We start from the raw sequence: 26,402 nt of genomic DNA, 5'->3' as shown, positions 1-26,402 counted from the left end.
CAGTGAATAACTGGATACATTAAAAACCTAGCCCAGAGACTATGCAGTCAATTTCTCTCCATGTACAGTAGTCTTTTTTTCCCCCTCCGTGATAATTCCCCTTCAGCCCCCTCCTATTCACTAATTGCTTTGATTCCTGCTTCATTGCCTTCCAGATGCCCCACAGTGGCCAAAGGAGGAGGTGGCACCCATCACAGCAGAAGAAGGGACCCACACAGTCTTACCCTGTAACCCACCCACCAGTGCCGATCCACCTAAAATCTACTGGCTCAACAGCAGTGAGTATTAGAAACTGTCTTTTCCAAAGACTGTGAATTTGATTGTGACAGATCAGAACACATGGACTGATTACTTTTCTCAAAGAACTAGAAGAGCTGGCAGTAAGCCAAGTGCTTTGGATGGACGGCAAGAGGTTCCCAACAGAAGTGAAGAAATCTGGATGTGGCAGATGGATGGGGATAGTAAATGGGGCAGGGTAGGTGAAGATGGGAGAGTTGCAAATACATGGTCTCAAGTAATTCTTTGATCATGTCATTCAAGAAAGACGTTGAACTCTTATAGACAATCTGATTAAAGATACAGACTCAGATAAATGCACTACGTATGGTGTTTTGCTTTGAACTGGCTGCTGGATCATTTCAGAATATATTACATGCCAACCTGAGTCCCAGAACATATGAGAAAGTAAGAAAGAGGAAAGGCTTTCTGTAAACTTTTAGGAGACATGTTCTTGTTGGAAAGAGAAGGTTTGACTGGAAAAAATATGGTCCAATCCTCCACTCTCAGGGATTAATGTACACTCTGGTTACTCCCAAGTTTTTGGAACCTGTTTTGGAAGTCAAAATTCATTTTTGAAACACAGGAAAGAATGAAGTTCCTCTGCTATGACCACCTCCTCCAAAATCTCCACATGAAGATGATAATTATGACTTAGAAGGAATAGAATAACTTTGGTTTCTTTCATCTCATGGATGTTTGGGCCAAGAAGCAAAGTTGTTTGGCATTTGGCTGTCTTATGATAATTCTTTCTGCTTTGCTATGTCTCATTTGCTTCTTCTCCTTCCCACCTCTCTTTCTGCAGAGATTGAACACATTGCCCAAGATGAACGAGTCACTGTAGGCCAGGATGGAAACCTCTACTTTGCCAATGTACAGATGACGGATAGTCAACCTGACTATATCTGCAATGCCCATTTCCAAGGTCCACGACTCATTATCCAGAAAGAACCCATTGAACTAAAAGTCATCCCAAGTAAGTCTTCAGGACACCCTATGTTGAGGTGCTCTGTGTTGTGGAGTGAGGAAGTAGCTGGCTATTGCAGGAAGATATCGACCACATTTTTTTTTTATCCCGATCTTCTGCCCACCCAGCTTAATTGATGGTCTTAACATAGGAACTGTAAAGTTCTTGTGGAAATCTGCAAAATGATGAGATGAATTCTTGCCTGAAATCTTTATTAGGCTCTATCCATGGATTTTGCTGTAGGTTGTCAGTCATTTGGTTCAGATTTAATATTTCAGTTTTTCCCAACCTGTTGCCCTCCAGATGTGTTGGATTTCCATGGGAGTTAAAGTCTAAGCATCTAATGGACAACAAATTGAGCAATGCTACAGCATTTGGTTCCCAATACTGTTCTTTGATATTTTGCACTTGGTATCTTATGGCCAGTATTGCACAGTGTTGCTGTCCACTGAATCATAAAACTGGAAGCACTCACCTAGGCTGTTGGTTCACTGATCAATGCTGGCACCCAAATGAAAATATCCCCATTTAATAGTTGCCCAACTTCTGATTGAACACATCCACAAAGGAGAATTCTTCTGACAATTAATTTCATTATTTAATAGCTCTTTCCATTAGGAATTTTCATGTAACATTGAACCAGATCTGACTTCCTGTAACTGAAAGAATGTTATTCTGTCCTTTAATTCTATTCTGTATTCTGTGTCCTGCATTATCTTCTTCAAGGAACATTAGTCAAAATGCATCTGATCAATTCAGAATAAAGTAGAATGTTTCTTTCTTTCTTTTTTTTAACTTGTAATAAACTTTTTTTAACTTGCTGCCTGTAATATTTGGCAGCAAAAATCTGTTGCTTCCTACCTAGGGGGCTTAAAGATAAGTGAATCAAAGAAGTGGAGACAGGGTTTGTGATATAACCAGGGATGAAATTATGAAAATTGAGAGGTAGATTCATGCAAAGTTTAAAAGTCTGAGAAGAGCTTTGTAGCAGTGAATTATGGAAGAATATTATTTATTATTTATCATCATCACATAATGCTCGGAAACTAATTGATTTACTAGAAATAGCAAGAAACTACAGCAAAGGTGAAGACTTAGAGAAGTGATGTATAGAACCCTTTTATATGTTCCTAGCAATGACAGAGACAATAAGGTGCGGTGGTTAGACTGATGAATAAAACTGGGGACACTAAGTTGAAGTCTTCATGATCACAGCTCTCACTGGGGAAACTCAGGTGGTCTTTTATCTCTCTGTCTAGTATACCTCATCAAGCTGTTGTGAAAGTTAAAGAGGAAGAGAAATATCCGAGTGAATTGCTAAAGCCACCTAGAGTTGCTTTTCAGAGTGAGATGGGCAGCATATGAAAGGAAGGAAGGAAGGAAGGCTAGCTAAGCTATAACCTCATTTAGAAAGTTTGAAATTGAGGAAGGCTTTATGAAGGAGTGTGTGTCAAACTGTCTGTAAGTTAGTGGAGCCAATGACATACTCTTTACTCTCAGAACATGAATATAAAGTCAGTCAAAAGCCAAACATTCTGCAATTGTGTTGGCCTAGGCCCGGGGTAGTCAACCTTGGCTCTTTTATGACTTGTGGACTTCAATTCCCAGAATTCCTGAGCCAGCTAAGCTGGCTCAGGAATTCTGGGAGTTGAAGTCCACGCGTCATAAAAGAGCCAAGGTTGACTACCCCTGGCCTAGGCCATCTGCATATGTGGTCTTCTGATATCAAGTAACTCTTTTCTTCTCTCTCTTCCCACAGCCAACACTTTCTCATACCAGAAACCAATTCTAGTTGTGCCAGAGAGCACACACAAGACCTACGTGGCCTTGTTAGGAAAGCGCTTGATACTAGAATGCATTGCAGCAGGGCTGTAAGTATTTGGAAATATCTGCCATCAAAAATAAAACATATATGGCAATGCAATCCTGTATCTTTCTAATGCCACGAGTCCAGAGAGGCTTCCTTCCACAGGGACTTTGAGTGAAAAATGGATGAAAATAAACATTAGTCAAAAGATTGCTAGCATAGATCTGAAAGATGCTTCACTAAACCCATAAACTGATGAAATACAGGTAGTCTGTGACTTACAACCACAACTGAGCCCAACATTTCTGTTGCTGAGCAAGACAGTTAAGTGAATTTGGCCCCATTCTATGACCTTTCTTCCCACAGTTGTTAAGTGAATCACTGCAGTTGTTAAGTTAGTAACATGGTTGTTAAGTGAATCTGGCTTCCCCACTGACTAAATAGGGAATGGGAATGAGAATGGGAGAGCTGGCTATATCTTTTGGGTTATGATAACAAAAATGGTCAATGAGATAAGAGTACACCTTGATTTCAGTAGTTGTTTTTAATGCTATCCCTAATGCTATCCCTATTCTCTTGTGAACAGGCTGATAGATTGGAGAGGCCTCTATCTGCCTGTGTGTTTGAAAGGGAATGGATATATTTTAAAGCAGGGGTCCCCAACCTCTGGTCCATAGATCAGTACCAAACTGCGTGATGCCAGCAATCGGTCCGCACAAATAAGGAAAGCCCCATCCGCAGGATGCAAGCAGCACAGAAAACCACGCCCCTCCGGTCTGTGGAAAAACCTCTCTCCACATAACCGGTTCCTTGTGCCCTTATGGTTGGGGACCTCTGTTTTAAGAGGTTGTGACTTCCAACTTCCAGTTGTTGGGGAAAATACAGCTTGGGATTTCATTTTTGTTCCTTGCTGGTTTGGAGAGGCAATGGAATTCTCTAAAGTCATTTTTTTTCTCTTTTGGACTGCATAGAAATTTCCCCATCCTTGAGTGGCCTTGGAAGTATTTATTGAAAACATTTCTATAGCCACCCATTTTATAACCAGCTCTGGGTGGCTCCCCATCAAGTAGCAGAGATTTAAAAATCAAAATACATCAGCAGTAATTAGAAAAACATTTTGTTCATCTGCTACTCCAGGGACACTCAGCTCCTCCTGCCATTCAGCTGCTGGTTTGATGATGAGAAGGAAAACATCAGCAGAGAAGTGGAATGATGCCCTTTGATTACATGCTTTAGTAGTGGTTTAATTAACTATGCTATTAGGTAACAACAAACAAACAATGAAGAGCAGACTGAGGAGGGAAAACAGCCTGGTGTCTTGCTGAGGCAGTTGGCAAGCCAATCCCTGCTCTTGCTATGAAGCTCATGTTTTCTCTAGGCCAAACTACTTCACAGGTTTCTTATGAACATAAAATGAATATGGTAGGAGCTGAGTGTCTGGTAGGCTGATCATCTGAAAATCATCTACTACTTCATCCAGCCGTGGTGGCACGGTGGTTAGAATGCAGTACTACTTCTGCTGCCTGCTGGCTGTCTGCAGTTCAGCAGTTCGATTCTCACCGGCTCAAGGTTGACTCAGCCTGAGGTCGGTAAAATGAGGACCCAGATTGTTGGGGGCAATATGCTGATTCTGTAAAACTGCTTAGCGAGCGCTGTAAAGCACTGTGAAGCGGTATATACGTTTAAGTGCTATTGCAATTACAATAATCCCAAATGCATTTAAATCAATGAGATAATTAATCATGTCCTGAGTCAGCTCTCACTAATCTAGCACTTTCCAGATGTGTTGGACCAGAACTCTTGTCATCCCCAGACAATGAACCCATAGGGATCTAGATGATGGACTTTAGAATCCAAGAAATCCAAAAAGTGCTATGTTGGGGGAAAAAGGACTTAACTGATTTGAGTGGTATCACTAATACTATTCTCTTGATCCAGATGCATCTGGTGAGTTCTAAGGAAAAATTAATTTCAAAGGTAATAAAGGCCACTCTTTTACAAATAAATATGTATGTAAATACATTCTTAAAAAAAGTTTCCATAAACCTCACAAAATGCAAGTATCCCCCCCCTGCTTTATGCACAGGAGAAAGATACCTCTTCTAAGGTGATGAATTCTCCCATCTGCAATTTGTATATGTTCCTGTTTTAAAAATAGTCTCAAGTAAAGCCCTTTTTTAACTGAAAAAACATAATTTTAAGCAGTGACGTAGATCAGTAACATTCAGCTGAGTTAGAAGCCAGCTTTATACACGCTCCTTTTCTTCTTCCCTTTCTCTGCAGCCCTACACCGTCGGTGGAATGGATCCACCTGAACAGACTGAACCCTTCACCTGGGGTGACCTTTGAGAACTACAATAAAACTCTTTGCATTCCAAGTGTGACGGAGGATGATGATGGAGACTATCAGTGTATTGCTCGTAATGAGCATGGCAGCATCCGCCACACCTATACCGTTAATGTTGAGGGTATTTCCACAATTTTACTCCAGCAGGGCCCGATAGGATAAAAATGGGAAAGATTTTGAGTAGTCTAACTGGCACCTAGCAAGACTGCTCTTTTGAGAAAAGATTATGGTGAGATTAGTAGATGTTACAAACATAATGTCACTCCAGATTGCTTACTCCTATAGCCTGCCATTTGATGTAACATTATTAGCTTGCGTTTCTCTCACTAAATGACATTCAGTTCTGTGCAGAAGATCAAGTGGACTGGAGGCACAGTGTAATTATGTCATATACTGTGATTTAGGATGTTAGCAGGAAGAGTAGAAAAAAACAGAGGCAACAGCCATTTTTTTAATGCTTTGGGAGAGGGGAAAGGAGTTGCATTAATAGCAAAATATTAAATAAGGCTGCTTACTTTGAAAAATGAAGTTTCTAAAATTTGAAAAATGAAGTTTCTAAAATTTCTTAATATAATTTTGTATACCCAAAAGCCATCTTTTTTAGCCAGTTATACTAGTCATCCATGTATGACTGTATTAAATGAGGCCATATCATTTTTCCAATATATACAGGGCTTTTTTTCTTATAGAACGCCCAGAATGGAGTTCCAGCACCTTTTTTGGATGGAACCTTGTAGGGTAGGCAAGGCGGGTTGTATGACTTTAGTGGAAAAGCAACAAGATAAGAGCTGGGTAATCCAACCCACAGATCTTAGCAGCTCAGTGCTCTATATATGTGATGGTGTAAAACAAAATATAACTAAAATATTGACTGTGAATAAAAACCTAAATTTTAAGCTTAACCAGTCATGCTAGCTATAACCCAGCCCAAACTTAGCACTCCATTGCATTCATTGGAGAAAATTTAAGCAAATGCTTTATATTTTAATTTTCCAAACTTCAGCTGGGTTGTTCTCCTTTTAAATAAAAACAATATTATTATTCAACTATTATCCTGATATTCCACGCTTTTAGAGCTTAAACTTAAAACCAGTGATTGCCAGCAAGGAACACTTTTTTTTTTTTGCATTCAGAGGACTACGCACACCACAGCTTAGCAAATCTTTACACAGTGTTTTATTGCAGCACACAATTTCCCCAACAGCAGCCCATAGCTCTGGGTCAACTCCACCTTTTTAGAATTTGCAAAGTGATGTTGCCATGCAAATGTGTATAATACACAACCCTTTATATTCAGTCATTTCATACTCAGTCCAAAAGCTAAAATGACAATTATTTTGAATTAGATGAAATTTCCTAGTTGAAGAAGAAGGCAGGTTCTTCCCTGCCTTGAAGAATTTATAAAAGAAGGGGGATGCCACTTTTGCCCTCTAGGTGTTTTGTGTGATGACACCCCCCCCCCACACTCTCAAATTATTGGTTGGCATGGTGATTCAAAACAAAGCATCTACTTGCCTATATACCTGATTGAAATCTGAGAGGTAATAGAAAGGGAGTCTGAGGACAACTCATTATAAAGTGAGCGTTGTGTTAGTCTATATAAAAATAGACCTGGGAAGCTCATTTTCCTCACTGTAGTGAACTAATTTTGTCTTAATGGATGCTATTTTCATCCGGTCTTCTTTTCTCAGCTGCTCCATACTGGATAAAAATGCCCGTGAGTCAGATTTATGGACCAGGGGAGAATGTCCGCTTGGATTGCGAAGTTGATGGAAAACCTAAGCCAAAACTGTCATGGAGCATAAATGGAACTCCTCTGAAAGGTGAGTGAATGGGTGAGAAGAAAGGCAGAGAAAAAGCAGAAGGCTATCATACCACCTTAGCTCCCTGGACCTAAACACTTGGCTGCTTTTCAGATGTGATGCCAGATCCAAGAAGAAAGATTCAATCAGGAGCTTTAATCTTCAGTGAAGTGCAACCCAATGACACCGCTGTTATCCAGTGCCAAGCCCACAATAAGCACGGCAGTCTCCTGGCCAATGCATACATCCTTGTTGTCTGTAAGTTCATCTCTCCACTTTGAATCAAAATTGGGCTGCTCACTGTTCAAAGGACAGGAAGATATTACTATAAAAAAAACCTAGCAAAGGCTATTCCAATTGTTCTTTCATATCACCAAACTTTCAGTTTTCACTTTAAAATTCCTCCAGTACAGTGGTTCTCAACCTGTGGGTCGGGACCCCATTTGGGGTCGAATGACCATTTAACGGGGGTCGCCAAACAACGCAGTCCGCCATTTTCTTTTCCCCTTTTCCTTAGCTGTGCTACTCTCTTTTATTCTATTGGCTTTTAAAGGCCAATAGAATAGACTCTCTTGAATAGAGTCTAATTCTATTGGCTTTCAAAAGCCAATATGAATTGTCCAGGCTGTCTCTGCCCTGCTGAGCCTGCCAAAAGTCCCATTCTGCAAACGGTGCTGCACCAGTTGAGTAGTCCTCGACTTATGACCGGTTGAGTAGTCCTCGACTTACGACCGGTTGGGGGTCACGGCATTAAAAAGGTTGAGAACCACTGCTCCAGTAGCTCTTTCTCCTACAACAGGGGAGTCAAACTCAATTTCATTGAGGTTGCATCAACATTGCGGTTGCCTCGGGGGGGTGGTGGCCAAGGTGGGTGCAAGCCTACTGGTGGGTGTGGATGGAGTGGGTGTGACCTACTGGGTGGGCATGGTCAGCTCTACATTGTTCGTGTCAAGGGTGCCTGTGGGGGCCTGGATAGGAGTGGGACAGATCTGAGGGTCTCTGGCAGAACGGGGTGTGACTGGAGCAAGCGCCAAGGCATGGTCCATTTCTTCATTCTTCACAAAGGGTGACATCTCCCCAGCATGCACCCAGGGGGGTGGGGCCGACAGGGCAGGAGCTGGTTCCTCACTGTTTCTAGAGGGCCTTGTGGAGCTAAGACTGAATGCGTTTCAGCATAGTTGGCCACCACAAAATTGTACATTGGCTCCCGGCTGGCCTGGGCCAGGGCCAAGCAGTGAGGGCCGTTTCCTCACTGTTTCCAGTATGGCTTCACGGGCCACATGAAACCACTTCACAGGCCGCATCTGGCCCCCGGGCCTTGTGTTTGACATGTCTGTCCTACAGCAAGATAGGAGTATGGATGAAGTCTGCAGTTCAGACACCTTTCCAGGGAATGGCATTCAGTATTTATAAGTTATGTACAGAGTCTGTTTCTCTTTTTTGCTCAGACCTGATGACAAAGGCCTTACAATGACAAAGGCCCCTTTTGCCTCCAAATTAATGCTATGATGTGGCATTGGAGATAGCACCCCACTGAGGAAGTGGGTGGTCATCTTAGTGGTTTAGCAATGGCTCTTCCCAGAAGCCTTTAACTTAAGGAAAGGAAGGAAGGAAATATATTACAAAGTGAAGGTTTGTTTAACTTAACAAGCTAATGAGAAGAATACTTACAGTATTCTTGCCTGCTATTCTGGCTCATGTGTCCAGAATAGAGCATGGGTTTAATGCTTATCGTGAATATGCTGAGTGCAGACTTTTTTTTCTGGTTGTTTTCCATTGACTTACAATCCCTTTCTTCTGGGGTGGTACTGTGTGTTAACAGGACTTAGGGCTAAGGAGGATTTCTTGAGGAGATGAGTATTCTGCCTTACACTCATTGGCCTTTTTGCTTTACTCCAGGGTTGCCAGCAGAGATCCTGACCCCGGATGGCATAGAGTATGCTGTGGTGGAGAATCAAGTAGTGATCCTACATTGCAAGACATTTGGGGCACCCAGACCTAAAGTGCAGTGGTACAGTTTCTGTTTTGTGTCATTTTCAGAAAGCACAATGTATTTTGTCCATAGTTGCTCTGACCTGGTTTATTTGGCCCCAATTATATATCAAAATTCTCTTAGTATCACTCATTTCATTTGTACTTGGAAAAAATCAAATGCCTCTTTGGATTTTATTAGCCTAGCTCTACAAACTAATGGGCAAAATGCCAGAGCCAATGGAGGAAGAGAATTGGGCCAGTGAAAAACACAATTATATTATTAGCATGTTCAGGAAATTGCAGAAGTTACACAAGGGAAAAAACAAACAAACATATATATTCCATTTCTCCATTTTCTTTTGGGATAAGCAATATTAGGCAAAATATAGCAAAGGCCTAAGAAATAGCACTTTAAACAAAAGAAATTAAAGGCAATTAAAGGTGTTATATATGAAAAAATTATTAGAGCTGGATTGTGTTGCAAAATAAGTGCACTGAGGGTACTGTAGAGAGAACTCTATTTGTCGTACCCCCTTCTTGTTTTCATTTTCCAGGTTTATGGAAGATATGAACCCTGCCCTAAAAGATGAACGAACCTTTATATTCACAAATGGATCCCTGAAACTTGAGGAAGTCCGACGTGAAGACGCAGGAAACTTCACATGCTTGGCTGAGAATGATCAAAACAATGTCTCCATCATTGCCCGCCTAGTTGTCAAAGGTGAGATTAGATTTTCCAACTATGCATTAAATCAAAGAGAAATATGAGAGAAAATAGTTGACCATAACAGATGTGATAGGAAGGAAGTAACCAGAAATGAAGTACTGTAGCTTTCAGCTAAATCCTCTAAAATTGTTTTTTTCCCAACATTCCACTTCATAAGTGGATGTGGCAGGTTGTGCCAGAGTTTTTACTATTGGTCAAAACATCAGAGGCATCTGTAAAATCCAGTGAAATGAGCATTGTGTCATGATACTCTATTCCTTACACACATGCATATGACATGATGACAATAAATATCAAAAGCTTGTAATACAATGTTGTGATGCTTAATTCATCATTTGTCTCCTCCTTGCCCCCCTACCAATGCCCACATTAATGAGGTTCTGCCAGGCCATCTGCCTGTGGCACCAGACTAAGCTTTTAATCTGGCAAGACTTTCCGAGCATTCATGTCCCTTATGGGAAGAGGATGAGGGGAAGTTGGTGTTTATTTATGCTTGCTAATAAATTCTTTGTATCTAAAGATGTATTGTCTTTTCTCCAGTGTGGAGAATGGTTTAAAGATAATCTCTTCATGTGGAAAGTGACCTGAAGACTTTTATTTAAAATTAAGTAGATGGCAGTTTTACTTGGGAGCAAATGTAGTGGATGTTTTAGAGAACTGTGATGCTGTCAAATGTGAAATGATTTGTTTACACAGTACACTGAAACATGGATTAACAACTAACAACATTTCAGCTTACCAAATTGTGTGAATTCAGCCCACACAGACCCTTTATGGTTCAATGCATTGTGCAAACCCAAAATTAGCTCAATTGAGTAAAGCACGATTAGGTTTTATGTGAACTTAATAAAAGAGTAGCACAAACAGATTGGTTGAAAATGTTTTTTTCTGGCTCCTTTCAAGGCATATGCTAGGCTAAAATGTTGCCTTGTTTGTAGTTCAGTCTGTGTTGAGTAGACAGCCTTTGTGAAAAATGCAGGACAAATTTTCAGCGGAAGGAATCACATTTCACTTCCTTACGGTGAAAAGGAGGGACTGCTGCTGAGATTTTCAAGCTGGAAAATGACTTGGGCCAGTCATAGTTGTATTAAGAAACATTCAAGCCATACTGAAGAATGATTTAAAAAAAAAGCCAAGTGGGATAAATGTATGAGAGGACGATAGATGCCCACAGTAAGACTTCATGGGTGGAGAGGCTACAATGCAGTATTCCATTCCTATTGCAGGAGCAACACAGATTGAAGAGGGACCTGTCAACATGGAAAAGAAGCAAGGTGAGAGTGTGATGTTCTACTGCAAAGTACTGTTTGATGAGAGTATTCCGAAGCGTGGTATCCAATGGCGCCTAAATGGAAAAGATATTGAGGAATCAGATGACAATAACAAGTAAGTTCAAAGAGCACAATCATGTTGAATAAAAGCTTAGGGTTCAAAGGACTTTTGCATTAACTTTACTCTGACTGTTGGTCTTTCCCTAGATACATCATTGGTGACATGTCTCTGACAGTTACCAACGTGGACTACTCTGATCAAGGAACATACAGCTGCCTGGCTTGGACCACCCTTGACTCTGTAGAAAAAAATGCCAATCTTTTGGTGTATGGTAAGTACCAAAAAAAAGGAAAGATTAGATCTGGATTGTTTCTCTCTTGAGGTTAAACTTCAGACCAGGGAAATCTCAAACGGATGCAGTGATATTCTTGACACATGGGTAGTAAATTGGTATTTTTTTTAAAAAAGCACTAGCTTTTTGCTGTGTATCTATTTTTGCAGTTTGGCCCATGTATATTTCTGGCAAAGCCATCGACAGTACAGCACTTTTACAACAATAAAAACATAATTGAAACAAAGCAACTTGTCAATAAATAAAAATAACAGTAATTATGTAACAGTGATATACCAAATATACATGAATTTCAAGAAAGGAATGCCAATTCCAAAAACAAGGTTTCAGATTACGTTTTGAAGTAATTAACAAAGGTATAAACTGTACCATAATGGGAAGGGAATTGCATAGCATTGAGACAGCTACAGAAAAGGCTCTTTTTTGTATTGCACTGTTACTTACTTCCCTTACTTTTTCTTTTAAAATGTTTATTGTTATTAATTATTTAATTCATTTTAAATTCTTTTTTTAAAAAATAAAAATAAAAATTACAGATAGTTCTTGACTTATAACAGTTCATTTAGTGACCATTCAAAGTTATAACACCCGTTGAAAGTGACTTATGACCATTTTTCATGTTTACGACCATTGCAGCATCCCCATGGTCACGTGATCAAAATTCAGATGCTTGGCAACTGACTCATATTTATGACCGTTGCTATGTCCTGGAGTGATGCGATCACTTTTTGCAGCCTTCTGACTAGCAAAATCAGTGGGGAAGCCAGATTCATTTAACAACCATGATACTAACCTAACAACTGCAGTGATTCACTGAACAACTGTGGCAAGAAATGTTGTAAAATGGGGCAAACTTCACTTAACAAATGTTTCACTTAGCGACTGAAATTTTGGGTTCAATTGTGGTCGTAAGTCAAGGATTACCTGAATAAGAAAAGGCTCTCCCTCCAGTTGATTCCAGGCAGGCCTCTCTTCCTAGATGCATTCCCTCAGAAATCCAAGACTGTATGTTCTGATTGGTAAATTATTTAATTTTAGTGGGATATTATTTGGGAGGAGATTAACTCTTAATCACTGAAATGTGGAGAGTTCTAAACATTGATAGCAAAATATATTTATCAAATTTATTTTCTGCCCATCTCGCAGTTCAGGCAACTTGCAAAATAAAATTTATAAATTATATAAGTATAAATGTAAATGCCATAAGACAAAGCAGACATTGGTCTGTTTTTTTTTTTAATGAGGTGAATTTGTTTCTACTGTGTTATAAAAATATAGAATGAAACCCAATGAATAATGGCTTTGAGCCACAAATGTACAGAAAACTGACCATTCTGAATTTTCAGAAATAAGCCTCTGTTTAAACAAGCTAATTTTAATTATATTTAATCAACCAACAACTTTAAAGGCTGCAGATTCAATCTACTTTAGATGGCGGATAATTTGTAAAAATTAATGTTGTAATTCTGAAACTGAAGGGGGAGTGAAAGGATTCAAATTTTCACACTGTGACACAGGCTTGGAAAATTTGTTTGGGGGAAAAAATCTTGGATTTTTCCTCTGTAGTGAGGACAGACAGGTGGGTGGCTGTCTCATTATAGTCTTTTTTTTTGGTCAGGCAAACCTGGCCCTGTATCAAATCTGGAGGTGCAGAGGCAGCAGAATCATCAGGTAAAGCTGACATGGACCCCCGGAGATAATCACAACAGAGAAATAAATGGTAAGGAATCGTGCTGAGTATCTTACCATTAAGGAGAAATGACCCCTGATTAATCAGAACTCATGGATTTTCCTTGGAAAAGGCATCCACAAGGACTGCTGCTTTCATCAAAATGACAAAAGCAGCCCTGTTGCACCACAACCTTGGGCCTTTTTGTATCCACGTGCAGGGTCACGACATGGGTGAGGAAGGGGCAGAGCTGACACTGCAGCTCTGCTTTCATCCTTTGCTTCTCATTTGACACCCTCCCATGGATGTCTCTGCTTGGAAGAAGCTTGGGTGAGGAAGCAAGTGGTCAATCATAGTCATCCCTGGCTTCTATTTTTCTCTTATAGCAGCACTTAGAAAATATTTGTGACTAGAAAGCACCCTAGACAGCAACTTTATATTCTTTGTTTATATTGCTACTTGCAACTTAGCATAGTTTAACAAAAGACTGATGGAAAAGATGCAGCTGTCTATGATGTATAAAATGATGTATAAAATGACTATTCAGTACTTCTTTACAGATATCTCTGAATTTTGAAGCTAGATATAAATCACACATTGGTGAAAATGCCATTTTTACATTTCCCTGTTTCTGTATATGTGTAGAAATACAGAAACTATTCAGTAAGTCAGGGTACTGAATGAACCCAAGTGCCTGGATTTGCACATGATGCTAAACCAAAAATTAGCTTCATCTATGTACAGATGCATTTTACCTCAGCTTGTAGCATGAACCTAGGAAAGCCGTAGGGGCCTAGTGAAAAGTAATAGCAATTTTAATGAGTTTTTTTAAAAAAATGTTCAAACTCTGAGATTATGTTTCCCTTCTCCTTCACAGAATATATTGTGTTTTGTGAAGAAACCAAATTTGGGCCAGCAGAAATGGAATTGTTAACCACCGTCCCAGGGAACCAGCCATGGACTATTCTTCACCTCTCTCCATTCAGAAGTTATAACTTCTATGTACAGGCCAGCAATGACCAGGGGAAAAGCGAATTAAGCAGCCGGTCTGCCAGTCATGCCACAGAACCCGCAGGTAAGAAGGTTCAAGATGCTGGAAGAAGGCTATAGGCAATATTCCTTGTAGGTGTTAACACAACCATGCCATGCACAAAACAGTGCTGCCCCACAAACATTGGCTCCTAATATCCCTGGGACAAGCATTTTCAGTCTGGGAGGCACAATGGACATTTGGTTTTGGTTGATTCAAGACATACTGTGTTTTCCCGAAAGTAAGACCCAATGGGAAAATAAGCCCTAGCATGATTTTTCAGGACACTTTTAATATAAGCCCCACCCCCAAAATAAGTCCCAGTTAAGATCGTCAGCCAGACAGATGCATTTAGTACTGTATTTCCCCGAATATAAGCCCTAACTGGAAGACAAACTCTAATGCGTCTTTTGGAGCAAAAATTAATATAAGATCGGGTCTTATTTTCAGGGAAACATGGTAGAGACATCCCAGTATATCTCCAGTCTCTTTGTTTTTCAGCACCTGAGCGAAACCCATCTGATGTCAGAGGAGAAGGAAATGAAACCACTAATATGATCATCACCTGGACGGTAAAATATTGATTCATTCACCTCAGTGATATTGGTCCCAATCTCTCCTCATCCACAGATTCATTGCCACTGGCATCATTTGTAGGATTATGTTGTAGTGCAAGGAGTGGTTGCTAGAGTTGTTGAGTTTTTACTGAAAAGAAATTCTGAAAAATACCTGATGGGGTAATTTTTCAAGGTTGATGGATTTATTATTCATGGAAAGACTTGTTCTGTTGCACATGGTCCTTGAGCATGTCTGCACAAATACAGCTCACCATCATGAACACAATCCATGGATTTAATGTTCTCGGATACATGGGAGGCTTAAACAGATGCCACCAAAGGATGTAAACTACAGTTCAGTTAGCTCCAAGGATAGAATAAAGAGGCTTGCAAAAACCAAATGTACAGGTAGTCCTCAAATTACAACCTTTCATTTAGCGAGCAAAGTTACAACAGCACTGAAAAAAATGACTTATGACTGGTCCTCGCACTTACGGCGATCGCAGCATCCCCACAGTCATGTAATCAAAATGTGGGTGCTTGGCAAATGGCATGTATTTATGATGGCTGCAGTATCTCAGGATTCTGTGACTGCTATTTGCAGCCTTCCCTGTCATCTTCCAAGAACAGAGCCAATGGGATGAACTGGATTCTCTTAACAATCACATGATTCACTTCAGTTATTCACTCAACAACTGTGGCAAAAAAGGCTTTAAAATTGGCCGTGACTCACTTAAGAACTGCCTTGCTTAGCAATGGAAATCCTGGTCCCAATTGTAGTTATAAGTCGAGGACTACGTGTACATGAGTAGAGATCTACATTTGGTTTTTGCAAGCCTCTTTATTCTATCCCTGGAGCAGATTGGACTGGAACTGTCCCATATGGTGAGACTGAAGGATGGCAACTTCGGAGGATGGGTACCACTGCTGCCTTCAAGGTGATCAGCATTTTTCAAATCCAGCTGCACTCATCCTGTTCAACTCCCCGAATTTTGCAGTGTTCTGAAAACAGTTGCACCCTGATGTGTCTTTGGGGTGGAAGTGTACCTCCATTTTACAGTTCACACAGTTATCTAAATATGACCAAATTTCATGAGAAACCTTAGCTGTTTTTGTTTACATCCTGCCCTCCAGAGATCAAGCGGATGAGTATGCAAGAGCTTTTTAATAATAGTTTCTTGACTGTGCCATTTCCTCCTGAGAAAGTGTGATTTGTTTCTACCTAATTTGATATTAAATGGGAAGCAAAGACCATTCTGTATCATCAAGCTCTTGATGCTATATGTTTATCACATCCACATTACCTTTTGTGGTTTATTTATTTATTATTAATCATGTACTTTGCCGTTAGGCATCTGTAAGCACTTAAGGCAGTTTACAGCAATGCAGAGAAGTTGCTTATGTGCAAATTTGTTAAATTGCTATTGCTTTGCTGGCTTCCTGTGCCGTTCAAAATCATATGGGCTACTTCACGGTGAATCTTCCTTTCTTGGGTTATTATGTGTGACAGTGACAAAAAACGTGTGTGTTGCAAGGTCTGGAAGTCATGTTTGTGTTGAAGCAGTGTATGCCCCCACACCCCAATTGTCCATTTTAGTCTCTTAACTCTGTTTGGGTTTGCTGTGTTGTTTGTGTTCCAGCAGAAATAGGTGGCAGCATACCAGTGTGCTTCTCTTCCAGTATTGTCCCTGAATTGTCACGCTTGTCATAATGATAGGTTATTTTGGCTGAATTCCCAGGAAGGAACTGATGCCAGATGCTTCATTTCAGAGAGGTTTCTACCAAATTCAGCTGCTATTCCTGCTACAGCTGGCCCGGCACTGGTTGCTTCGCATGGTTCATTTGTAGCGCCTAGAGGAAGATGCCATGTAAAATCCCACACATTTCAAAGATGCCAGTTGCTTTTTGTCTCCTGAATTAGAAATGTCTTTCTCTTCATGGAAAAAGGGGGAGTTGGTTATGGAAATCCCCTTCTTTGTTGATGCCATTAGGATTCCTAGAAGTGCTTTGACTCAGAGAAAAATTGGGATAATAAAATTAGCTTTATAATCAAGAAGCGTTAGGCATATCATGCTCTTATTTGGAGAAGGTGAAATGAACAGAAGAATTTAATGAAAAAAAATCCTAAGATTTTTTAGAATTTCCTAGTAGAATTAAGAGCATAAAGCTGGTTTAATCACTTTAAAAAAGGTTTTGTTTGCTTATTTGTTGCTAAGGAGAAGACAAAAAGTAATCCTTGCTTACAAGTGATATTTACATTTGAGAAGTGTAACAGGTGAACTTTAACTTTGCATTAGGCATTAGATGGATGACCTCTGAAGAAAATTTGCAACAAAACACCTTATTATAAGATATTTGCTTTTTTCCTTGTTCCCATCTCTTCTGTCTTTGTGCCTCCGCCTGCTGGTGTTTTGGAGACTTGTGGTGCTTCCAATGCATGGTTTCCTCAATCTTTTCTCGAGCTGTGTCTTCCTTCCAGATTTGATCATTTCTGCCTTACCTCATGTTGTATCAAGAGATGGAAAAGTAACGCATCTCTTGTTTGGATGGCCAGTTGAGTAGTTACCTATGGCAAGCAATTGGCCATGACATAACTATCAGGCTGACATTCAAAAAGAAAGTGGCAAACTGCCATTATTTCCCATTTATTTATTTATTTATTTATTTATTTATTAAACAAACTTATGTAGCTGCCCAACTTACACATAGTTAACTCCAGGTGGCTTACAAAATATAAAAGAATCCACCATATAATAAAAACCCATAAAAATTGACACCAACAACACAATCAAATCAGCCTCTTGATTGGCTCCCTCTCCGTCTCCATTCATGGTCCCCAGGCCCACTGACAAAAGTTTTTTTTAGGGCCTTTTGGAAAAACAACAGTCAGCTGTATCTCTTGGGGAGTGATGTTCCATAAAGAAGGACCCACCACCAAGAAGGCCCTTTTTTGTGTTCTCACCAGATGTACATCCCTAATTGATGGATTTAATATACAGACAGTGAAAGTATGCTTTTAAAAACAAGCGTGAAAATCCTCACTTAACAAATTTCTCGCTGAGCAATGGAAATTTTGGGCTCAATTGTGATCATAAGTCAAGGACTCCCTATATTCTACACCATAGGCCCTTTTATGATTTCCAGTTTGACAACTTTCTGGTGCCATGATTCTGAGTGTTACAAGAAAAATCAAGAGTGGACATTCTGGAAAGCATAGGAAGAGGTGATAACAAGATGGGAAATCAAAGAACAAATATAACAGACAGACAGGAATCCATTGCTGCAACATGATTCTTCAGACTCGGGTTTTTTTATTTACTCACATCAAAGACCATATTACTAAGATGGACACTACTTTGGAATGTTCAGACCTCTAGTCTGAACTACAAAGAGTGTATTTTTAAAATACTATTCACTTTCCTGGGAATTTGGATGGGATGGGCTAAGTAATCTAGCCTACTGTGAGTGATACCTACCTCTTTATACTATAGATAACAAAAGCTGACTTTCCTATCACCAGGACAGAAGAAATATGAAAAAAAAAAAACACAGCAATAACTTTCTGGCCAGGCCTCTGCTTCCTGCATATCTGAAATACCCACTTATTTTTTTATGAAGACTAGATCACAAGTTGATTTAAATTCAGGATCAGATTTGGTAAACTCAGCTATAAGGTTGTCCATTAATCTATTTGTCTTCTCAATACTTGAGAGGAAAACAATTAAAAAGAAATGGGGTAAATCCCCTTCCTGAGCTATTTTAGGTCAGGTGATAAATTAGTTCTGTATTAATAACAATTCAATTGCTAAACCTTTATCTCAACTCAGTCTTGTTAATGAAGGCACTGTAAATAAAAATCATGCTTGGAAAAGGTATTTTCAATCAGGAACAATGTCCAAAGGCTACAGATTTGTCTTCTATACCCACATTTCTTTGGTGTAATATTCTGGTAATATTATGATGGACTTTTATTTCTAACTATTAAAAATGTAATATTCTTCAGTTTTTCTTTTGCCGAAAGGAAAAGAAAGGATAGGAAAGGAAAGGAAAAAAGGTTTAAGTTTGTCATTTCTTTGATTGCATGACTCACAGCTAATTCATATATAAAAAGAATCCCTCCTTTTATTACTTTTCTTCTACATTCTATGGATCTGCTCCTGAATTTTGGGATCGAGTTAACCCAGTGGTCTGCCTCCAAGTTCTAATCCCTTCAATTTTGATTCAAGCTCATCACAAGGTGACCTTTCATTATAATCTCTGGCCCAGAAGTCAAAAACCTAGAGTCCACATTTTCTCTACAAGAGAAAAATATCCCTTTTGTGAAACAGTTGTCATTTTTAGCTTTCAGTCAATGTGCTAACTATACTCCAGGTACTGCCCACATTATCTATGAAATGGCTTAGCTACATCCTTCCTTCCTTCAACTCATATCTTGCTAATGGAAAACCTATATAATATAAATGATAATATAAATGATATTTTAATTTAAATGCTAAATGTCCTTGTCCCTAAACTTCTATGTTCAAACTACTAGGTTCCCAAAATTACTTTTCAAAATAACTTCCATTTCTTCAGTTATATCAGTAGCTTCTTAGCAGATTTGCTTTGGTTAACCACTAATCTCTGAAATGGATGCATTCAGTGAGATGTTGTATTGGTAATATTGAAAACCAGCCATCCATGTTAAGCAGGATATAATCATTCCACAAATGGATGCCCTAATCTGAAGCCTTGCATCTCCTCTTCGTCTGCTCAGCCTACATCTATTTGCTTCTACTAACAAGCAGTGTCTGAAGTTCATGATCAGAAATTGACAGACGGTTGATTACTGGATTAAATCACTTTTATAGGTGTTTCCTCTCATCCTTTGCATTACTAAGATTTATTCTTGCCTTCCCCAGCTACTATCACTATGCATTTTAATAACCCCACAATGACAGAGACAACTGAAGGTGGACTTCTCACTGGGATATTCTCTTTTTATTTGAAAAAACTTATTTTTCAAGGAGACAGCAGGATATATTACACCGACCTCGAAGCCCTCCATTTGACAGCATGGATTCTCTCTCCTATACAGACATTCAACTGGCGGGTCACATTGCTAATTCTTAAAAAACTTGTGCCCTTAAAATGGACTTTGATTTCTAAGTTTGTTATTAAAAAAAACTGTAATATTTTAGTTATTTTTTTAAGGGTTTCTTTTTGTTTAAAAGACAAAAGGTCTAAATTTATCATCTATTTCAGTTGAATATGTTTCTATGTTATACTATCTTCTTGCACAGCTAAATGTTTCAAAGAACTGTTGAATTTATCTCCTCTATTCCCCCTGTGATGACAGGCTGTCTCCATGATCCCAGTTCCAACATGGAGTCAGTTTATGTTTCTAAATCTTCTAATAGCACTGCTATGCAAAACTGCAATATTTATTGGTATGCACCAGTTGACCCCCTATGATTGCAAACTTTGAATGCAATTGCTTGAGTGCATCGGTCATGAGAACACCGTACCCTTCTGAGCAGATATTTCTTATCTTGCTTTCCATGAAGTCATGGCCCATTTTCCCTTTTAAATGAAAGCTACTGTCAAGAGGATGGGTGGACTCACATTTCATCCTAAGCTATAATGAGCTTTACTTAAGCTAAACAAGATGCCAGAATCCATTCGTTATAGCTTTCTTATGTATATAGAAGATCACTATAATTTAAACAGCCTGATGTTATGTGTAAATTATCTGTAAATTAATTTATCCCTTCCATGAATTTACTTTAAAAAATATAGCTGCCCAAACAAGTAATCACCTTCACATGTTATACTAGGATTAACCTCATAATGTTTCAATTGTCCCAGAAAGGCCATGGACAGGACAAGAGTAGGATAGAAACCTTCTTTTTGTGTGCCTGAGCAATTATTGTCAAAAGGCTCACTCCCTCTGATATTGAAAATATTGTGGCTAATAGGCATTGATAGTTTTATTCCCCTATTGATTTTTCTAATATCTTTTTAAGGGTAACTGAGTTGATAGCCACTGCTACTTTTTAAGATAAAAGAATCCATGCACTCTGTGGTGCAAAAAGCCTGTTATTTAGTCTGTCACAAATCTTTCACCTTTTGTCTTCTTTAAGTGAACTAGAGTTCTAGAATTGTAAGAGATGATGAAAAACCTCTGCTTTCTCTTTATATAGTATTTTTTCACAATTCTTCTGCCATGCTGGCTGGAGCTGCTAAGAATAAAAATCCAAATTAATTAGTAGGTCACCAGATTACAGTGCCTTCCTCTGTTGGAGGCCAATGTACAGCTCTGATTTGCTATTATTATACAGGAGTGAAAGTGATCTCATGGCCTGTTTCAAAACAGCTTGAAAAGATTATTGGAAAGAGTGTTCCTGCAAAAGGGTTCCCACTCAGTGAAGCTTGTCTGTCACCCAGAGTTGCTGTTGATTGTATGTCTTTCTCTTCCACCTGCTTATTTTTCAGCCCTTGCCTCACAAGGAGTGGAATGCCCCAAAGCTGAGGTATCGTGTACAGTGGCGGCTAGAGAATGAAGACCAATGGGAAGAGGTGGAAGTTGACGACTCTCCTGTGCTGGTGACAGATACCCCTGTCTTCTCACCGTATGAGATCAAAGTGCAAGCACAGAATGATTTTGGCAAAGGGCCTGAACCTCAAACTGAAAAAGGTTACTCAGGGGAGGATGGTGAGTAATGAGGGATCCATTTAAGCCCATATATTGAACAAAACACAGCTATGTTACAAAGTGTGGGAGTTTTATCCCAGCTCATCTGGAGGTATCAAAAGGAGAGGGGAGGGAGCTAACGTACTGTCAACTTCTGAAACGAACCTGGCAGAAGCCCTCTTTGTCATTCTCAGTTGTCAAACAAGTTGGGAGGAAGGGGGGGGAGAAACTGAAAGGATCACTAGGTCAAAAGGTCATTCCCACAGATGCTGGGAGGTGGAGAGAAGAAGTATCATGGAGCCCGCCAAATGCCCTCATTGGGTAGCGTGAGCAATAGCATAGTAGGGGGAGAGAAGTGTTACATTTAGTTACATTGAATTTCTGGGGGGAAAGTTTAGAGTTGGTATCACTTTTGACCGTGCCGATATTATGTATCCAATAAACATGTTCTTTGAGGGAACTTCAAGCCTCAGAGTTCTGATTTGTTTTGGTCTGTTAGTCGGAACCTTGACATGTACATTATTTCAGTACCAACTGTGGCCGGAAACCAAATTAGATGCTGAGCGCCGATTTTTTAAAAAACAGTTCAGTAGAACCTTGCTCTCCACCCTGCATCTAAGATTTTTATTTCCCCCACGTTTCTGAGGTATTTTTAAAACCCTTATTTCTGAAAATGTTTGTTTTTGAAAAAAGAAAAAAGATTGTGATTATCTTCTTTATCTTCTTTTAGATGTAAGATGATTCCCCCACCTCCCTTGTTTATGTAAGAGTTATTTTCTAAATAGGATTCAAATGTGTTACTCTTGCTTCGTCCAACGAGAAGAAGTTTGATAGCATCCTTGCAGGCTTGTTAATTTGAAAAGTGCTGCCAGAAAATTTTTGCTGCCTCTTAATTTTTGAATTCCATAGTTCAATATTCTCAATCTAGGCAGTTTTAAGATATATGGACTTCAATTCCCAGAATTCCCCAGCCAACAATGCTGGCTAGGAAATTTTGGGAGTTGAAGTCCATGCATCTTAAAGCTGCCCAGATTGAGAAATACTGCCATAATCTATTGTGGCTTTTCTCCTATAATGACTGGCTGCCTTCAAGGACAAGTAGCTCTGTTGGATAGGGAATGGTTTTACTGTTCAGTAAAAGAAATGAAGCAGGATTTACTTCTCGCCCATACCCAGCAAAAACTGCCAGAAAGATAAGAAACAGTTTACCCCAACAGTCCTGTATAATTGGATGTTTTAGGCATACAGAAGTCTTTAATGACAGAATTCAGTTATTGCTTTCACGATCATAGTCAGCTTGGTCATACATAAATAAAAAATACAGGTCCTTGAAATTGCTGGATTTTATTTTTTCTAAATTGAGGGTGGGTTATTGCCTGCTTGTTCAGCTAGCAGTTTGCACTAAAACTTCCCCCAAAAGTTCAAACTGAAATTCGTGTAGTACTGGAAGACCTTGACCCAATTAACATTCCAATGCTGAACCTACTTCCCATAATAACCTCACTGGGAGATTCCTTAGTAATCATTACTAAGATTGCACAGTACATTAGAGATTTCTTTGCACCTCATGTGATACTCCAACTTTTCTCTCTCTCTCGCTGGCAGGGAAGAGTTTTATTGTACTGTTCAGAAGGATGGGAAATGCCATTTCTGATTATTTTTTCTTTGACAACTTTGCTTGGCTTCCCACTTGATAAAGCAGATTGTACAATTAAAAAGCTTGCTTACTACTTTGTGACATTTGGGACTAACTTAATAAAGGAATTCCCCAATAGGTCTTTATTTGGGGATTTGGAGTCTGGGCACTTGCAGAATACCCAATGCCATGTGTCTTTGTAGAACTTTCATCTCCCCTTCCTTTCTTGCTGAAATTGTAAGTGTAAAGGATCCCTCTTTTCCCTAGTGCCTGAGGCTGTCCCTGAAGATTTGCTGATTGAGATGATAAACAGCACTACCATCAAGCTTTCTTGGATCCTTCCCAACAGAGAGAAAATTTGGGGACACCTCAAGGGATTCAGGGTATGACATAAGAACTTTGCATTGCATTCTGGAGGACAGCATTTGAAGCACCTTCTTAAAATACTTGGTGCCCTTGAAATATGTTCGAATTGGACACTTTTATGGATCTACCACCAGGGCTACAAAAATCTGGGCTACTGTATTTATCCAGTGGTTGGCTAGATTTCTGCAGCCCAAGTGTGGTAGTACTACTCCTAGAATCTTCAAAGAACAGGCTAGCTGGAGTATTATGAGTTAAAATTGAAAATATTTGGAAAACTCCAGGTCTGGGGTGGGTAGGTAGAGAGAAATCAGTACTGCCAAAATTACTGTAACATAATCCCTTGTATAAATTCTGTAAACTGCCTTCATACTGTAAACTTTATCCTTCATATAAGTTCCCAAACTGTTGTAATATTGCATCTCCAAGTAGTAAAACCAGAGTAAATAATGTAAAAAGAGTCAACTGATGCAGAATAAATTTCACCACGTAAGAGGAACAGTGGAAAGTCCTCAGATATAATACATCCATGCAGGTTACAAGATGTGGATGTTTATGGTACAGAACTGAGACTGACTTGCTACAGAATTGCTTTTTAATTTTTTGTTTTTTAAACTCAGGGTAAACACTGGCCTGTGGGACTTCAGCAAGACTCTGAATAGAACTGCCATTCGGCCAGAAGTTTACTGACCAGGCTAGAATTACAACTGAATGTAAACCCCAAAATTGTATGTTTTGTTTGTATCATTTCCCTGCTTTTTGTGAGAAATTCCTTGTTAAAGGTGCCCTTCAAGGAAGGGAACATTTGATACATGCTGAAAAGCATTTTGGCCTATAGTATGCCTTCTATTTATACAAATTAAGAAGGAGAAATAATTCTTGACATGCTCACAGGCACCCTTCCATCACATTTTGGAGGGGAGGAGTGAACGATTCCACTCATGATGACAGGCATTTTTCAAAAAAACTTGCCAATATCGAGTTAGCTGGTGGGTGTCTTGAAGTCTGGGCAAATAATTTCTCCCTCTTTCTCTTTCTTTCTCTGAAATTCCACCGTCACCAGGTGTATTACTTCAGGTTGGGAACCCTGGCAGAACGTAGCCGTCGACAGGCCCATCTTCACTTCCATTCCCACGGGGAGCTGCTGATCTTGGGGAATGTGTCTGAAGTCATACTGGGGGGCCTCAGGCCCTGGAGCCGGTACCAGGTTCAGCTGGCAGTGTTGAATGGGCGGGGGGAGGGGCCCCGCAGCGAGGCCATGGAGTTTGTTACACCTGAGGGAGGTAAGAACCGGCGGTCTTTCACTCTCAGATCTTTCAATCCGTGCCTCCCTCTATGCACCTTCTGAACTTCTTTCCAACTTCTGCTCCTACTCCTAGAAGCTCTCTCCATCCATATTACTTTATTCAGACCTCGCATTATGTGCAGAATATCGGACAGAATGTATAAAAGAGTTGAAAGCTGTAAGCACAGAAATACTTTGCTCACACACCAGGTCCAGGTCTGAAAGGCATGAAATGTTCTGAAATGAAACAAATTCCAAGGTGTCCAACTTTCTACTGTTTTCCTATTTGGCAACCCCATTTATCACATTTTAACTTCATGAGAAAATATGTATGAGGCAGTGTATGAAGCATAAATCTGAATTTGGGGACAGGTGGGAATCTAATAAATAAATAAATTAAAATGAGCCTCTATTAACCACAGCTTCCCTTGCCCATTCACTTAATCAGTTTGTAGAAACTAGTATCTTTAAACATGTCTTAAAAGTGAAAATTTGCATTAAGCAGATATTGAGGGGGGAAACTTATTCTTATTGCTACTATTACTTTATACAAAAATAACGATATGGTAGGTGTGGACAATCTTTTAGGTTTGTAAAAGAATATCATGAAGGTTAGCAGTGCAATAGGAGGAGTAATAGTAGAAAGGGGGCAGATTATATTACTGTATATCTGAGTATGTTGCTAGAGCTGGATTTTTCTGGATTGGAGGAAATTAGGTATTTCTTTATGTTATTAAAACTTAGTGAAGGCCTCATTAGTTAGCATCATTTATAAGCTGCCTCAGTCATAAATTCTTGATGATCTACATCTAAAACTCATACTAAATTCACAAATTCTAAAAACATAACAATAAAATGCAAACCACTAAAAACAAATGCTAGAGAGAAGACTGGGCTGGCAACCTCTTCCTCAAAAGTTCTATGGCAGTGTTTCTCAACCTTGACAAATTGAAGATTTGTGGACTTTAACTCCCAGAATTCCATGCATTTAAAGCTGCCAAAGTTGAGAAACACTGCTCTATGGGAATTTTTTTTTTTTTAAATCTTAAAAGATTATAGTAAACGATCTTGGTTTCAAGGGTAAGATGTTTCGTTGGGCTTGAGCTGATATAGAAATTCATTTTTGGAACTCAGGACCCCTTGCTTTTTGTGGTCTGGCAATCCTCAGCACATGCTCCCAATTTGTGTTCATATGAAAGGCTCTTGTAAGTGTAGTATTGGGTCACGTAGTAGAAGAGACATCAAACTCTCCATTTCCCACACTCACCATGACAGAAAAATTGCAGTACAGCAATGCAGGCAAAAAGGACTCAAGTCATGTCTTTGGGACTTGAAGTTTCTCATCCATTGTACTGAAGGATAATTTATTTTCTCTTCATAACAACAGTGATTTCATTCTATCAGGAGCTCTGTTGCACCTTTGGTTGCAATACTAAGGTTACAGACAGATATAAGTTAAGGATTATGCGATGAATGCTTTGTTAATGGCAGACAGATCTTTTGTTATGATGGGCTTGTTCTTGCTAATGGGACTTTGCTCCAAGTATTTGAAGAATCCCAAAAGCTGGAGCATGCCTTGTCTACTACAGCTTTCTTCCCACATTCATAACCCTCTCCTTCCCATTTACATTCCTTGTGCCCTTCACTCTCCATTTCTCTTTGCCT

General features: G+C 39.4%; 1 protein-coding gene across 9 annotated transcripts in view; it reads left to right on the top strand.

Moving 5' to 3' along the window:
- Positions 1–26,402, top strand: part of L1CAM (L1 cell adhesion molecule) — a 104,353-nt gene that overhangs the window by 41,308 nt on the left and 36,643 nt on the right. For all 9 annotated transcript variants that reach the window (XM_039328687.1, XM_039328686.1, XM_039328685.1 and 6 more), the window contains 16 exons: positions 156–278; positions 1,082–1,252; positions 3,003–3,114; positions 5,334–5,518; positions 7,089–7,220; positions 7,314–7,457; positions 9,099–9,210; positions 9,728–9,894; positions 11,127–11,286; positions 11,379–11,503; positions 13,143–13,244; positions 14,071–14,268; positions 14,725–14,795; positions 21,255–21,474; positions 23,357–23,472; positions 24,516–24,735. In XM_039328687.1, the coding sequence (XP_039184621.1) occupies positions 156–278; positions 1,082–1,252; positions 3,003–3,114; positions 5,334–5,518; positions 7,089–7,220; positions 7,314–7,457; positions 9,099–9,210; positions 9,728–9,894; positions 11,127–11,286; positions 11,379–11,503; positions 13,143–13,244; positions 14,071–14,268; positions 14,725–14,795; positions 21,255–21,474; positions 23,357–23,472; positions 24,516–24,735 (2,358 nt within the window). The remainder of the gene's footprint in view (positions 1–155; positions 279–1,081; positions 1,253–3,002; positions 3,115–5,333; positions 5,519–7,088; positions 7,221–7,313; positions 7,458–9,098; positions 9,211–9,727; positions 9,895–11,126; positions 11,287–11,378; positions 11,504–13,142; positions 13,245–14,070; positions 14,269–14,724; positions 14,796–21,254; positions 21,475–23,356; positions 23,473–24,515; positions 24,736–26,402) is intronic.

This window comes from Crotalus tigris, unplaced genomic scaffold, assembly GCF_016545835.1.
Source record: "Crotalus tigris isolate CLP2741 ecotype Arizona unplaced genomic scaffold, ASM1654583v1 scf7180000024383.4638030, whole genome shotgun sequence".
Taxonomy (NCBI): Eukaryota; Metazoa; Chordata; class Lepidosauria; order Squamata; family Viperidae; genus Crotalus; species Crotalus tigris.
This window is presented reverse-complemented; position numbering and strand designations above follow the sequence as displayed.